This window comes from Bacillus rossius, chromosome 5, assembly GCF_032445375.1.
Source record: "Bacillus rossius redtenbacheri isolate Brsri chromosome 5, Brsri_v3, whole genome shotgun sequence".
NCBI classification, from domain to species: domain Eukaryota; kingdom Metazoa; phylum Arthropoda; class Insecta; order Phasmatodea; family Bacillidae; genus Bacillus; species Bacillus rossius.
Window position 1 is genome coordinate 5,839,549 of NC_086333.1, and position 17,631 is coordinate 5,857,179.

The following is a 17,631-nucleotide window of genomic DNA, read 5'->3' on the forward strand; positions in this document are numbered from 1 at the left end:
GGGTACCTAGGGCCGCTACAGTTTTGGTAATTTTCTACAGCACGGCGAGAATTACTGTAAGTAAAACTTTAATTTGTTATTGGTGGAAGAAGAAGTTGTTTTGGGACGGTAGCCAAGATTTGGTGTGGACTCACCCCCCCCCCCCTCCTCACGTGTGTTGAAGCAAGGACTTAGACTTATGCGAAGGCAAGGCTTTTGCACAGCAGGTAATGTGATCGCTACGGCCGGGCGTCACGTATAGGATTTGTAACTTTTATGTCGTTTTTATGTATTTTATTCCACTTGTCTGTAGTTTATGTATTATAATATATCCGGAATAAATTTAAATGTTTGCTTATAAAGTAATTGGTATGAACGCTGCAATAACCTACTGCATACACAATCAAACTTTTAATTTAGTTTTGCGTCTCTACCGTGTTTTCGCAACTAGCCTTGGCGAAGTCAGGTTAGCTGGGCTTGAAAAGCAATGATTGTAACTGGCGGTGCAGGTAGAGATGGACGTGGGCTGTTCGCCCCCGCACGGGGTAATTTTTAACACCGACATGTTTGATCCTTCTGCTAGAGTGCACTGCCACCATAATGGTTTTATTTTTTTCTTGCCAGAGTGCTGTAGTACCAAAAACAAGTCGGTCGTAGCATCTGCAATAATGTTGGCAATCTTGGCCGCCATATAAAAATCTGTAATTATTAACCTATAAATACGGAAAGCGCCCTAAAAATCATCGAAAAAGTCACTTATTAATATAATAATTGATTCCATCGATTATAATCCTCTGATCAATCCTTGACTGATGCCAAAAAAGTAATTTTAGGTTAAAATATTTTTTTTAATATTACCTGAATTTAATATTTTACTTTAAAAGTCAAAGGTTCAAAAATTATACATTTATACAAATAAAATTTATTACTTTATTTATACGCTGCTACATATACAAACAGGCAAATTATTAAATTATTAAGCATTCATCGATTCCTTTGTCATCCTGGAGTGTGAAGCGAGTCCTGTTCATGCCTTGGCATGTATTTTCAGGGCATTTCCACACGACATTCTATTTCCACATAGAGAACACAGTTGAGAGTTCTCAGTTTTGTCAAAAGGACAAATATATATATATCATTATGCCTTGCTCTAAACAAGTGTGTAATTTATTGCCACAGAAAATAGATTTTAGTCTTGTTGAATGTTCAACCAGCCCATCACATTTCTTGATGTGTTTTTCCAAGTTTCTGTAGTAGGTATACTTACTGGCTAAAGCACATGTTTCACTGATATTTAACAATTTTATGGTTATTTTTACAATCTTGTATTAAGTAATCGCAAATTTTCAAGTATCTGATGCTGTAACAGTCACTGCTACCTCCAGAATATTCTAGGTCGTGAAGGTCGCTGTCATCAGGATCTCTGTTGATGATGGAATGTGTTGTAGCTGATAGGTCAGAATAAGCCGAAGAACATTCAATTAATGTTGGTTCAGCTGCCATCGAGGTCCTCGACAGTGATGCTATTGTAGCTTTCAAGTCCAAGTAAGGATTAACACAGTTGAATAACTGTCTGGAGAGTTTGTCCTCGCTCTTCCGCAAACAAAAGCGAACTGAGAGTCACACCCAAGGCAAGCTACTTATATATTCATACACAACAGTCGTGTTGCACTTTGTACCCAATAAAATTACCGTTTGTAGCTTTACATTATTTAGCATGCACTGCCAAATAATTGCAACATTGATACAAGAAGCCACACATTTCGGAATTGTGACGATATAAATGAATTGATCAATGGGCAGTTCCAGTCTTCATGACATAGCATAAACATTATGCAGCAAGATATACAAACAAGTTCTTGCTTGCTCGTAACTGATACAGTGCAGATTTTATCATGTCGCTGTAAGTTATCTTGTCGTCCAAATTGTTTACAGTAGTGTAGGATAGCCGGTCCGAGATCTGGGTTCTGGGTGTGGATTGTGATTGTCGGTCCGCCATCTTGGATTGTGTCGTCACGGCGGCCATCTTGGATGGTTGTGACCTTGACCTTTGACCTTGACCTTTGACCTTGACCCTGACGGCCGTTTTGGATCCGGCGATGTGTTTTCCGCCATATTGGATGATGACGTCACCGTTGCAATTTACGTTACGACCGCCATCTTTAAAATCTTTATTTATTATCTGATTTATATAAAAAAAATTATAAAAAAAATTCAATTAATAAAATATTAATATTTTTTTTAAAAAATGTACTTTTTACGACAAGGAGTTCGGAGTCCTCGGTTCGAACCCGGTGAGGGCAAAAAAAATTTTAAAATGACGACCGATCCAACCCTCACAGTGGCTGCTGGCATACTGACTCCCACCACTTTATTCCAAAATCATATATATCGTAACCTAGTATGACGTCATGTCCGCCATCTTGTCTTCGATGCTGGAAGCCATCATCATTGTATCGTCGGCGAGAGTGCGCTGATGACATGTTAGTTTAATTCTTATCCGCTAGAGTGTAGTAATCAATTATTTCTGTGACACCCGTCATCTTGAAATTTGGACGCCATCTTGAAAATCCGTAATTATTTAGCTAGAAATTCGGGAAAAGTTCCAAAATTCAGTAAATAAATCACTCATTAATTTACATATTGATTCGATCCGCTCCTGTCCTCGGTTCGATACCCGATCGATGCAATAATGTTTAATTTTATGTAAAAAATAATAATTACAATAAACCATGTTCAACATTCGTAAAGAGACTCTAAACCCTCTACGACCATCATCCTATCAGACATCAAGACCACCATATTGGAAATGCATAATTTTAATGCTAGAGATTCGGGAAAAAGTTCAAAATTCATTAAATAAATTTGTAATCTATATACTGATTGATTAGATCGACTTAGGTCCTTGGTTCGATCCCTGGCCGATACAAAACAACTTTAATATTTTAAAAATGTACCACTAAAGTGGCAGGTTTGAGATAATAAAAACACCGCAAGTTCTTTTAAAAAATACTTTTATTACATAAATTCTACACAACTACGAGTACAAAAAAAATACACAGACAAATTACCAAAGTTTCGTGGATCTCTCGATTCAAACAGTCTTCTTGTTGTAATAAATAATTGATTACTGCACTCTAACGGATTAGAATTAAACTAACATGTCATCAGCGCACTCTCGCCGACGATACAATGATGATGGCTTCCAGCATCGAAGACAAGATGGCGGACATGACGTCATACTAGGTGACGATATATATGCTTTGAAAAAAAGTGGTGGGAGTCAGTCTGCCTGCAGCCACCATTGAGGAAGGAGCCTGTCGCCATTTTTAATTTTTTTTTGCACTCGTCGGGTTCGAACCAAGGACTCCGAGATCCGTGTCGTAAATGTTTATTTTTTTAAAAAAATTTATTATAATTTTATTAAATGAATTTTTTTATAAATTTTAAATTTTTTTTATTAAAATCGGATAATAAATAAATATTTTAAAGATGGCGACCGTAACGGAAACTGCAACGGTGGCGTCATATTTCAAAATGGCGGATAACACAATGCCGGAATGTTCTAGAAAACAAAATGACGTCATCCAAGATGGCGGATCCAAAATGGTCGCCGTGATCTACTTGTCCCGTAACAATGTATCCCATTTCGCGGTGTCCCGTTACGCGGTGTCATGATACGCGGTGTCCCGTTGCACTCATCCAAGATGGCCGCCGTGACGTCAGAATCAGATATGTGGCTCGGCTCTCGGCTCCACACCCTGAACCCTGATCTCGGAGCCCCATTTACATACTACTCACATACCTACTGTCTGATTAACGCCTTGAATTTAGCGATGGCCTATGTCATCTCGCTTGCCAACGTCAGCCTGGATACCCATGCTGCGTAGCGCTTTCGAGCACGTTCCGACTGACAACAGAGTGCTTGTGTAGCACCCCTTCCATGACTATTGCATTTTTCCTACTCCCTCCCCTTCACCTAAGTACCCCGTGCGTTGCCAACATCACTCTCCTCCTCTACCCAGTCCCTCGTGGTGAATTAGACTCCCTCACTTTCCCTTTCCTTTGAGATGCACTGATCTTGCAGCACAGTGCTCCTTCTGTCGGTCGAAGTTGGAACTGCTTTCACGCCCTACATGCCATCTCCTGGCCCCTTCGGCAACTATTTCCAGGCCCCCTATGCCTCTGAGAGCAATACCCTGGCCTTCTTGCATACTACATGATAAACCATCCCCCCCTCCCACAGTTTTTCCATCCCTATGGGCACCTTTAACTATGTTTACCTTCCACCCTTTTTCAGCAGTATTTTAGTGGCGAGGTTTCTGGACTGCTAAACGTCGTTTTTTCCTCAGGCAAGATTGTAACTATACTTCATCACGGCGTGTAGTCGCATCAGCAGGGAAATAATTTCCCATTTTTCTTTCCTTTAGACATCGTTGATAATGTATTGCAGTAAAGTATTTTTTTAGTTTATCTTTGTCTTTTTGGATGTTCCTCACCAAGCCTTCCACATCATCGCCACAACTCCTCCTCCCCACCGTAGCTGTAAGTGTGAACTACTAGAACTCTATCTTTGCTCAACAATGAGAAGTTCACAAGCTAGAATCAGTTTTTGAATTTGTTGTGTTTTTTTTATTAATTTTTTTTTCTGTAATTTTATGATAACAAGAAAACTTGCGGCGGTTTTCTCCGTGTGCTTCCGATTATTCTTGTCAATATTATGGTGGTTTTCTCCGTGTGCTCCTGATTATTCTTGGAAATATTATGGTGGTTTTCTCTGTGTGCTCCTGAATATTCTTGTCAATATTTTGATGGTTTTCTCCGTGTGCTCCTGATTATACTTGACAATATTTTGATGGTTTACTGCAAGTGCTTCTGGTTACAGATGAGCAATTGATCTCTTCATGAAGGATTTTTTTTATTTAATGAGTCATGTTAATTTATTTAAGGTTATATTTAATTAGTGAATTTCTGCTACTTAATCAACACTTGTAATATTTTTATCAGGTGGAAATTAAAAAAAAATATCATTTCTCAGTCAAATAATAATAATCTCTGAGAAATCTAAGACGCACTAACAGGAAGGACGGACTTCCTTCTCCTTGGAGTCTAGCGAAGCCATCCTTCTTTTGCGATCGTTAGTGAGCATCCCGCATCCCGCATAAAATAACTAAATATTATTTACCTGCAAGCAACATGTGGCGACATCTGTTGTTGAAAAGCAGAACTACATGCATAAAGTACTTTTGCATGAGATATATTAATTCTCGCTGATGAAATATGAAAAAAATTCTATTTAAGTAATGGATCTAATTTAAAACACTCAATTGGTATCTGGCATTAGTCTCAGTAACTAATATGAATTCCGATTTGGGATCTGGCGCTGTATCGAAAGAACATAGGTGTAAGTTTTGCAGCAAAGAGTTTATCTTGAGAAAGAATAAAAGACAACACGAGAAGAATGACTGTGTTAAAAATCCACTGCGCAATATGATAAGTTGTGTTCGATGTAGCAAGTCGTTTACGCGGAGAGAGAGCCTAAAAAGACATGGCAGAACTTGTAACGCCAAGCCTGCGTACAAGCTAGAAGACAACGATGAATCTACTAGACTAAGGAAGAGTGATCTGCATTACGACAATAATTTTCTTGGCTCTTCCGATCTCGACAAAGAACTTAAATTGAAGGAGGTTGATGATTTACGGAAGAATGAAGACAATGGAAGAATCCTTAACGTGAAAAGTGAGAATATATTCCAGCCGAATTCAAGTAGATCTTTCCTACTTTGTAAAAATGATGGACTCCTAAAAAGGAAGCACGAAGACGATGAAGACACTTCATCATCATCAACATCGAATTATTACGGTAAATTGGGTGAATACGATTCCTTCTACGGTGATTGTTACAGTTACTCTGAGGCTGTTGACAAAGACATAGACTGTGATGAAGCACCTAAAGCTGACAAGATCGAAGAATGTGGCGGTGTCCTGAGACCGAAACGATGGAAACGACGTGATATATTAACTAAATCTGATCAAGCTTGTGATGATCACCGTCTCAAAAATGAAAGTTACCCTGAGGTTGGTGGTAAAACGGAAGACACCAGAGATCATAATATTTATTATAAAGGTGCAAGGAAGATGGTGGTAGAAGAGAATGATTACACATCATGGAAAGATCCAAACATATTGGTTGACCGGCTAAGACTTCTACATGGTTCGCTTTGTGCAGGAAACTATTCGTGCATCAAAGAAATATCCTTCATACTCAAGGAACTGAGGAAAGCTGGCTACATACAATAATGGCTTGTTTTACTTGCATTTGTATAATGTAAAGAAATAAAATAGATAATTTAAATTATAAGAATTTAATGTTTTTATTTCTTGTATTCTGATTTCTAACTAAGCCTTAGATCTCGTAACTTGTGCTTCCTTTTTGCCTTTTTTTTTGTTGATGGAGCTTCCTTATTCGATGGTGCTTTCAAAATGTGCTGCCTTTACGATGGTGCATCCAAAATGTGCTGCTTTTTCGTTGTCGGTGCTTCCAAATGTGCTGCCTTTTCGTTGTCGGTGCTTCCAAATGTGCTGCCTTTACGTTGTCGGTGCTTCGAAATGTGCTGCCTTTTCGTAGTCGGTGCTTCCAAATGTGCTGCCTTTTCGTTGTCGGTGCTTTCATATGTGCTGTCTTTTCGTTGACGGTGCTTCCAAATGTGCTGCCTATTCGTTGACGGTGCTTCCAAATGTGCTGCCTTTTAGTTGATGGTCCTTCTATTTTTAATGTTGTTTTGACTCTAGTATTATTGTAGATGGTTCTTGATTTGACTAGCGTATTATTCCATACGGTGCATGTATATAAGCAAGTCCTTGACAGCAGGACGCTCAGTTTGTTACTGACGTCGGCGGTGTAAGGATCACCTAGTTTGTTTAATCTGGTGCATAAATCGCGTAATTACCTGTTCTTGTGAACTCGATGGCATCTTTACCGACTTTAACGTCGAACTCGGAATTTGTACCATCGTCTACGGGAACCTTTACGACAACTACGACGGAGAAGGTGCAGATCCCGTTGGCAACGACGACGACGTCAACATTGGAGGAGATTTCAACAGATGTGATACCACCATCATCCGAAGTTTCATCATCAGCAATGGATACTTCCACTAATGAAGAGCGTACATTGCGTCAGTGCAAATACTGTGACGCATCATTTACTATCACCTCAAATGCTCGCAGACATGAAAGAAGCAGTTGTTCTAATAATGTTAAAAGAATACAATTTCAGTGCAATAAGTGCAAAAAACTAATTTCACGTCTTGATAGCTTACATCTTCATTATAAAAAATGCTCCGAGAAAGTTAAGTGCAAGTATAATGAACATGGTTATTGTTTTGACTCTTGTGTTGTACCGGCTGATGAGTCGATATAAGTGAACCCTGGTGATATGGACTTCAGTCCGTCTCTGGCTGCGGTGATGAACGGATCGGATAGTTAGACTTGTATAACATAATAGACCTGTATCTAGCTATTCTTGAGAACTCGATGGCATCATTACCACTATCTACACCAACCTGGATCGAAGGTCTACCATCATCAGTGCAGAGCACGATGACAACGACGTCTACAGCTACACCTGCTCTCTCAGCACAGCAGGAGATTTCAACGCGTGCAACATCTTCCACAGAGCAGACCTCAAAGGCTTCAGAAGTTAACATGTCAGCAGTGTTACAATGGTTGTCAACAGTTCCATACTATGTTATCGTAAAATGTTGTGTCTTTTTAATAACCGCTCCTGTTTTCCTTTTGCTTAGTGAGTGAAAGTGCATCCTGTAAGGTTGGACTTACCATTATTCTTTCCAAAGCTTCCTGGTTACCTTACGAGCGCAGTTTCCTGGCTTTCCCTTCAGTCATCTCCCATCCAACCTGCAGCATGGGGCAGGTAGTCATAACACAGGAATGTGAATTATAGTACTATTTCAATTAAGTGAACCTGCTATACTGTTTAAAACACTGCTAAGGAGATTACATATTAAATTTCTTAAAACGGTGCGAAAGACTCTCATTGCAGAGCCGATACATGTGTTAAAAGGAACACTTATCTAATTTTTCTATAAATTTTTTATATATCTGCGCCAAAGTTATCGATGTAAATACATAAATTTAAAATTAACAATCAAGTAAGCCAATAGGTTTTTATAGAATGTTAAACTTTTTTAGTAAGAAAAAACTTTCATTTTGTATGGTTATATATACTATCGTCTCTAAACTAATCTACATATCTTTGTGAACTATCTCATCTAATATATAACATTTTCCTTGGCATTTAACCCATCTAAAAGAAGAAAAAAATGTTTACTTATGTCACAACTGTACCCAGAAAATATGGCACAACCGTACCCATAGCATTCATTCGCAAAATAAAAATTGCCATGACTATACCGGATAACCTACGTTCAAAGTCATCACTGATATTTAACCACTAATGTTTAAGTTTGTACGAGAAAAAACACTTATCACTCTATCTGTACTTACTTTTATCGAAAAATAGTACTGTGGTACTCTGCAAGCCGCTACGTCGCGCGCCGGCTGACGCAACACTGTGAAACACGTGCGGACAAGCACGCCGCTCCTCTCTTCCCTTGCACCCCCCCTTCCCCCGTATTCCTTATAGTTTCGCCAATACGACGACTGTCACGACCGCACCCTGGCACAAGCATACCCAGTCTACCCTACTTCCACTTGTTGCCAAAAATTTTCAATGCTGAAATTAGCGGACTTTTTCAGATTGTGTGAAATGTAAAGGGAAATATTCGCCTTTGAAAATGCTCTTTTGCGAGACATTTCATGAAGTAGCTCAGGTTTACAACAAGAACATTTTAGCCATAAGTTATGCTTCAAATCTGATTGACTATATCCTGCTTCGTATCAGCCAGAACTCAAATATTTCTTGACTTATACATTATCCTCTCCGACCCTGGATACCACTCCGTCAGGCTCCTCTTGGCCTTCTTATCAATCAATATACATACACCTTCACAACTCACTATATTGTCCAGAGTATATGAATGAAGTTCTATTATGGGTGGCCATTTCCCCAGATTCGCTCCATCCCACCTCACACAATACTAATATATTAAAACCACAACTCTTCATACGTGCCACTGTCTGCCGTAGTCTTCCACTTTCCCGTAGAGTACTCACTTTTTGTAACCCAATTTTCGTTAACCTTTTCAAGTCAAAATTCGTAATCTTTGGACCAGTCCGGTTTCTCCTTGTTGATGTTTCTTTAAAGGTTAGTTTAAGGTTGTGCGAGTTACTAGCCCACAGTACCTGAGCTTGGTGGTGGGGCTGCCCCTTAAAGCCTCAGAGTCTGCTGTTTTCTGTTAGGGTATTCTCCCTTAGCCTTAGAAGATCCCTCTTCACCACAAGACAGTGGTTTTCTTCTTTATTTAATCCCAGGAGGAAGAGTTGCCTCCTCCGCCAAATTCGACGAACCAAATGTCCTCCCACATTAGTTGTCGTTAGGGAGTTCACAGGAGCCACATTAGCCATTACTTTTCAGGGTTCCAGTAAGGCCTTCACAGCTACCGTAGCGGTCCTGAGGCACACAAGGTCCTCGCTGTTCTTCGCCCTTACGGGCTATTTCAAATATCATAACGTTGCCCGTCCTCAACGACATAGACGAGGGGTTGGACTTATGAGGAACAAGTTTTATATTATATCTTTGAAATAAAAAGTTTTCCGACAAAAGCTAAGTATGAATGGTTAGTTCAAAACGGTACACCATATGATCAAATGGTTTTAAGTCATGCAAGTTAAAATAATAATGGGTCTGTATTTTTGATCAATAACTTTAAAAAAACTAATTTAATTAATACAAATTTTATAAACAATAAATTTTACTTTTATTCTGAATTTCTTTAAAATTACATACAAAAACATAAATCTATAGGAGAAAAATAATCGACAAACACCCCCCCCCCCCCCCATCATTAATCAAGCATGTGGCAGTTAAAATGCTATTTATGCACTTGTATCTTGTAAACTGCTTGGGTTTGTCGCCAGAGCCCTGCAGCAGGAAAATGGTGATGTGTGTGGCACTGTCTCCTGATGTGCTTCCACGTTGTGTGCAGATAAGGACGGCAAAGACAAGGAGAAGGATAAACCACAGGTGCCGCAGTTGGCTGTACCCCGGCTGAGCGTGTGTGCCGATGTGCAGAAAGTGGACAGGAACAAGCTGGCACAGACAGAGGTGAGTTCGCGATGAGTAGTATATGATAGGGCATACGGGCATACTGGCACTGGTGCTGGTTCGTTGATTGTGATTGTCGGTCCACCATCTTGGATTGTGACGTAACGGCACCCATTTATAATTATGACGTCACCATTGAAATTTTCGTTACTGTCACCGAAACATCACGGTGCCATCTTGGATGACCTTGACCTCAGCCACCATTTTGAAATATGTCACGCCCCATCTTGAATTCTAAAACTTCCCTCATCATTGATTCTGCTAGATTTAGTTGTGACATCATCGTTTCAATTTATTTTACGGCTGCCATCGTGAAAATCCGTAATTTACATTTAAAAAATGGGAAAAAATTTTAATGTATAAAACTGTATTAATAAAATATAAATAAAAACGCACTTACAGTATAGAGTCATCGATTCAAGCCCGAAGACGGCAAAAAAAATCGTGACGGATCCTCCCCCTGTGGTGGCATCTTGCAGACGTACCCCCACCACTAATCCCAAGGAATATATTACTTCAGTCAGTATGACATAATTATGTCCATCTTGTTTTCGTCTTTTAGAGGGCACTGCCGTCATATTGATTTAATTTAAGTACAGTCGTGTTCATTGCCATGGCATCCGCCATCTTGTCGGCCGTCTGGACCACCATCTTGAAATTAAGTAATCATAGGCCTATAAATTCGAAAAATTCCAAAGTTTATAAAAAAATCATTCATTACTTATCTGATTGATTCGATTCTTTCCAGTACTTTTTCGATCCCTGGTCAATGCAAGAAATATAATTTTATGTAGAAAAAAACGCTTATTTCATTAAACATGGTGGAAAATCCTAAAGGCTGCTTAAAGTCTTTCTTTACTACCCTCCAGCAAGCCAATGATGAAATATGGACCGTCATCTTGGAATTCTGTAATCATTAAGCTAAAAATTTGGAAAATATTTCAAAAATCGCTTTTTAAATTACTGATTAATTTGATTAATATGTGTCCTCGGTTTAATACCAGGTAGTACAGAGTTAATTAAATTGACTAAGTAGTCATATATTAGTCTGAGGTCTAAGATACAATAACTTTAAAACATCACTTTCACATGAAACAGCCGGACAGAGACAAAGGAGTTAGCACACGCAACGTGACAGTCAGTCATGGATCGAGGGTCGTGTGTTCGATACCAACCCCAAGCATTGCAGCAACTTTTCTCGTGCAGGAAATTGTAGATGAATACATATAAAGTGAAGAGCATCCATGCATTGTTGTCCTCAAGCACGTTGAGCTGCCAGTGGTCGAGCCAGAGGCCGCCTGCTGGCGCAGAGCCCACGCACGGGAGAGGGGTTCTCAGCTCCCAGTCGCGCCAGGAGACCGGCCAGATGCCCGCTCGAACACGTGGCGCACCGCTTCCCGGCCGTCTCGCTAGCAGTACAAACTTCGTCAAACGTACATGTAAAATACATGTTGAAATCACTTCAAAGTAAGAAAAACGGAACGAGAGTAGAAAACTAACTCACATATCCAACATTTCCACCCGAAAAAAAATTGTTGGTGCATTTGATCTAATACAAGAGTCGAGCCCAAACATAACCAAAACATAACCAAGAAAATAAGAAACAATAAATTTGCATATAGGCCAAGTGAATCCAAACCACGAAAACATATTTTATCGATACTCGGCGAACATTTTCAACAGATGATGTAAAATATCAGGCGTATAGACCATACGTGACTACAGACTGTACAATCCACAGTCGACAAAAATGAAGCACATTCGGAAGCACATTCAACAAAAAGGAAGCACATATGGAAACACACTAATAAAACACATTAAATTGGGCCTCGTAACCCTGGAAAATGGTAACAAGAATTGGGTAGGGGAAATTCCACATGGTTTTTGTGTAGTTATTGCACAAATCCTGGGATTATATTATTGTTCTTTCTTTACTACAAATAAACATTTCATTGATATTTTATCAAATGACTAGGGACATTCTGATTAGTGACATAACCAAATATGAAACTTGTCAGATAACACCTAACAACTAATTTGTTTACATTAAGGAGTTACTTAAAATATTATAAATACTAAGCACATTAATTTCATAAAATTTTATTCAAACCACATGTTTACATGCATTTGAATTTGCTGTTGCATAATATATGTTATATGCTCAATGTCATAGTCGGGACTGACCAAATGGGCCTAGGCACCCTCCGAAATATTATTATGAGGGAATTAAAGATTGCTTTCATGTCAATAAAAGAGTCCATTCCTCCTATGTTCTTTGCATAAGGAAAACACAAATTCACATTATTTACTTCCATAGTTTACTGCATGGGGTCAGTTGGTTATTTAGAAAATAATAGCACAGCCTTGGCATAATCTCGCTATATATCTCAGCCCGTCAAAGTTACAAAGTTGCGACGAAAATACCGCCTGGATGTGAAAGGTTAATATAAAACGTAGGGTAAAAGCTAATCAGAATATTATTATATAGCCTGAAAGATTATTAAAGTTTGATTTTCAATAATTTGTGAAAATGTTATCTTTCAGTTGGTAGACATAAATCACGATACACGTGTGCAGTGATTTTCTGAAATGTTGCATCTGTTTCCCAGATATTTCCGGCTTTATAACAGCAATGTGTATCGAAGTTCGCTCAGCAATGCAATCGAGGGCGAGTCCTTGTAAGGTCCCACGAGAATGGCATGCTTTACCGTTTTCAGTTGCTGCATGGTTTGGATGGGTATGCAATGTGCGTTTGTAATTGAATCATTTATACAAAATTACAAATATAAAAGACGCCACAAAGAGATGTGTTTTTATTCATTATCTAATCGGTCGGAATACTTTTAGATTTTAATAATCTCAGCATAGTTTAAAATTAAAACAACTAAATTTTTTTTATTCAGAATTACTTATTTATCTCTACAACAATAACTAAAACCAACCACCACCACAAATGCCAACGCTTATACAACACTAACCATCACTAACTCCCACCACCTACCACAATCCCTACTAGCTCCACATTACCACCACCACTACCAATACCACCACAGCAACACCATTAAATCATCAACACTACCACCACTTAGAGCTTTCCTATATTTTATGTACAATTAGTTGCAAACCGATAAATAAACACCATTTATTTCAACCTTAAAGACATTTGTCATTTTGAGAAGATAATAAATAGTATGTAACATTGTGTTCGGTTATAAATTTGTATAATAGGAAATTATTATTAATATAAAACTAGTATTTGATGCAGTGCACCCGTGTTATTTATTTTTCCCGAATACCAGTGCCTGGTTGCTATCAACACTCGAAGAGAGTTGTGCTGAGTGCTACATAGCACACGAACAGTGCGCTAAATGCCGCGTCATGCCGCATACAGGAGGAGCTCTCTGCGGGGATTCTCAGTCACATCTGAAGTCGCGCCGTGTCAAAGTCTGGCGAGTGATATAAGCCCTCCCAGCCTAGCGGGTCCTGCTGCTGAAGGTCTTAAACCTGCCTGCGATAAACTTATCAAGTTCGTGTCTTGAGGTAATAATACTCACTGAGTGTTCCTGCGATCATGCAAGGAGGGGCATCCATAATTCTTCCGAAAGTTAGAAATAATGCTATTCCTCTGTACTGCCCACAACGATACACACAAACTAGCTAAAAGACGATCATGATTGCTTTTAGGAATCTCACCCCAACATTACTCAATTCAGTTCGGAGCAACTGATATTGAACAATAATATGTCAGAGCTAAAAGGGTGTAAATGTAAGACAGTCATGAGATCCGCGCATTCACAACACAACTAGCGGATGAGTTAGGGGGAGGGCAGATCAATAGAAAAAAATACTCAGAAATTAACTGAACAGTAGCCATGGAGGAGGTATAGTATATTTCTAAGTGTCTGAAGAACCTGGGTGCAGCACCTGTAAGTACAGCCTGTAAAACCGCCATCTATGAACCTGCTGAGCTTGTTTGGCCAGCTAGCTCGGACTGTCCGCACATTCGGATGCTCTCTGGATGCTTCTGGAATTCCAGCGATATTTATAGTGATTCCAGCGTTCACCCACTAGACCACGTCACTGAGGGGACTCAGTGGCCTTCAACACTAGGGACCATATCAAGTTTGTTTTCTTGCAGTTTGAAAGGATTTTAATAATCTACTATTAGGGGCTTAGTCACAAGCTCGTAATATATATTTTTCCACTTCGATACATCCACGGTCTAGGCGGAGGGTATAAACTGTTTCAACCCGCCCAACCACCAGTGGAGTAACACGAGGCACGCACCTAGTCTGTTCCTTATGCACCATATGTCACGGACATACAGACAGCTCCGGACATCAGACAGCTCCGGACATCCGCCCAACTGGTCATTAGTGACACTTGGATATTTTCTTGCAGAAACAGACCACGCAAATGTCTTGGAATGCCTCCTAGGCCACCTAGCTACCTCTAAGTGGTCCGGGTAGGTGGCGAATATAGGCAAATACCGAAAGGTGCAAGACGATAGTCTGTGCTGTTCACTAGTCGTAAGCCAGAGTCCATACAAGCAGAGACGAACGCAGGGAAGAGATCTATCCCTCGTATCCTGTGGCATTCTAAAAAATGTATTCCCGCCAACAAAAGAAAGTTATTTGAAAGCAAACAGCAAGTAAAGAGATTCCTCCCCCCCCCCCCCCCCTTCCTCACCAACAGTAAATTTAATTGTGTGTATGCTCCGCTTACAACCTCTGGTAATAGCATACAATTAACAGGATGACAGAAGGAATTAGTGCTTAGGGATGCTATAATCATTTCTCAGACCCCGGGTGCCGACAGACGAACATATACAAAACAGTGATCCTGCCAGTGCTCCTCACACAGTTAAAGTAAGAACCTACACAGAAAACAAAGTACTGAGAAACATGAAGGTATCCCAAAACAATGCACTGCATAATGTCACAGGAATGCCTGGTTGCACCAGAATCAAAAACTACATTGACATGACTTAGAAACGCCCGATTTATCTCGCACATCGTATTAAAACACAAAATCAGGTTTTACACTACTGCCAACCGCCATGTTTTGAGAAATAGGAAACTAATACCGGGAAGAAGTTGTCACTTACAAACACCCTAAACTTTATGCTCCCTGAGTGCACTACCACATGAGGCTTGGGCTAAGATCTCAGCCGATGACCGTAATACTTAGGGTGGGATTGAAGAAGTGTACCACAGCACATCCCCCCACTCAGTGGGAGAATACACTACTACCAACCTGCAGCTGGCAACATCCACGAGGTAAACCATGAGCACAGCGCACTGTGGTCTCTTCCGGTCTCCAATATATTGAACACCCTCGGGGGCTCAAAAAGACTGCAAGCTTACAAAGCAAGCCTGGTTGCATGCACATGCACAGCTGGACTCGCCGTGAGCACGCGACATGGGACAGCGATGGGAGCTGAGGTCGTCAGGGAGTGGACTTCGGCGCCTGAAACAGAACCCACAGTCAGAGGGTGCTGGCTCTCGCGTGTCTACCGATAGCAAACCTTCACGCAACTGAGCGTTTCTAAATCCTCAAATGCCGCAGAGAAGTGACCAACAGTATATACTAGCCACATGGTGCTGCAGAGTAGCGGGTGGTGCTCTTGCAGTCCAGCCACAACTCAAATAGTACAATAAACTGTACAGTCAAGTAACATTATAACACAAATATTACTCTGTGTGTCTTTTATCCCTGTCACAAATCTGGGATGATGCTCGCATGCACTGATGCCTAAATATTAAAACCAAAGTAAATTTAATTAATTAAATCAATTCCATTCTTAAAAAAGTCATTAATAACACGAAAAACAAATATTAAACATCAGTAATGAGGCACGCTGGTAGACAACTTAAACTTCTTCCATAGGGATTAAAAACCAAATTTCATAATCAATCATTACATTACCATACCCTCTCCTCTACGTTGAAAAATATATTTTAACAAGCAAGCATAGGTTAGTGTCATTTGCTCGGCTTAGCAATAAATGATTTTCAAATTGCATTTGTAGTCCACAGCCTCTTCGCTCAGAAGATATACAAGGCCCCGGACCACATGCCCGCTAAAGCAGAGATGACAATGCTTTGCAGCACACCCTGTACAGGTGTCTGGTGAGAAACCAGCTTCGGATCATCCAATCTGATGACTTCATATTGATATAGACTATACATTCAAGAAAAGCATAGAAATTTTATTAGTGAAAAATTGAATATCTTATTTGTCAATAGAACCGTCAAGACCGTGTGTATTTTTGGATGCAACTGAAATATATGTTTTTAATTGTAATATTTGATATACCACGTTAGCCAAAGTTTCAAAGTATTTAGTGTTTGATATTTCGTTGTTGGTTCAGTAATTTTGCTAAGTATTTTTTAAAACTGATTTTGGCAAATCGCAAGCCAATGCTAGCCTTGTGCACAGAAGTGAATAAATCCTGCTTGTGCTTCCCAGAAGCAGACTTGCATTGCCGGTGCTGGTGCTGTGCCGCAGTTCCCGATAATCGAGTTCGACCCGGAGACGTTCCGCATCCTGCTGGACTACCTGCACACGGGCTCGTGTCCTCTCACGTGCGCCAACATCCCGGGCCTGATCTGCGCCGCAGAGCACTACGACCTGCCCGAGCTGCTGCAGGCCTGCTTCCACCACGCCAAGCAGTTCCTGCGCATCGAGGTGGTGAGTTGCATCAAATCATGTGGCAGTGCAAGTGAACTTTTTTATATTCATTTTAAACATTTCTTGTGTTAAGTAACACATATAAACTATAAGAATTTCTTTATATTTTATTTGATTTTTATCACCAGATTCAATTTTATATTTTTTATAAAATGAGAAGAATTTATAAAAATAATATGTTGTCTTTATGGTGGCATAAACTACCTTGGATCATTGCTCAGTAGCCTTAACTTTCCGTACATCAATAAACACTCAGTGACCGATACCCTTTATTCCATCGCATCACACTACACCCAAATAACCTAAACAGCAGCATCGAGACACTTTTAATTATAATACTTCCAAACATTCTTATAAAGTCTTCGTGGTTGTGATTAAACACCCATGGGACAACAACATGTTTGCATGCATAACATTTGCAAAGAGGGGCTGGCCGCGAGACTTAATGAGCGGGTGCGAAAATGTGTGATTCGTGTCCAGAAATGTAGTTTCCGTATATTTCATACGCTCACCATTATTTTAAACAGTTCTACATTAAATTTCATGTCCGAGGACCGAGTTTCATATTATACGTATATTTGCAACATGACAACACATTAATTAGCTCGTTACTGAGGTCGTATGCTCCACATCACTGGAGAGTGATTTTATACCTAAACGCCTGTTTACACTCTGTTCAATAAGTGGGTTTGACTCCCATTACTGGGGTCGGT

The 17,631-nt window shown here is 39.8% G+C and overlaps 1 protein-coding gene across 1 annotated transcript in view; it reads left to right on the forward strand.

The window, feature by feature from the left end:
- The window catches only part of LOC134531566 (uncharacterized), a 506,394-nt gene that overhangs the window by 329,232 nt on the left and 159,531 nt on the right, over window positions 1-17,631 (forward strand). The window contains exons 9-10 of the mRNA XM_063367273.1: window positions 10,107-10,225; window positions 16,736-16,918. Of these exons, the coding sequence (XP_063223343.1) occupies window positions 10,107-10,225; window positions 16,736-16,918 (302 nt within the window). The remainder of the gene's footprint in view (window positions 1-10,106; window positions 10,226-16,735; window positions 16,919-17,631) is intronic.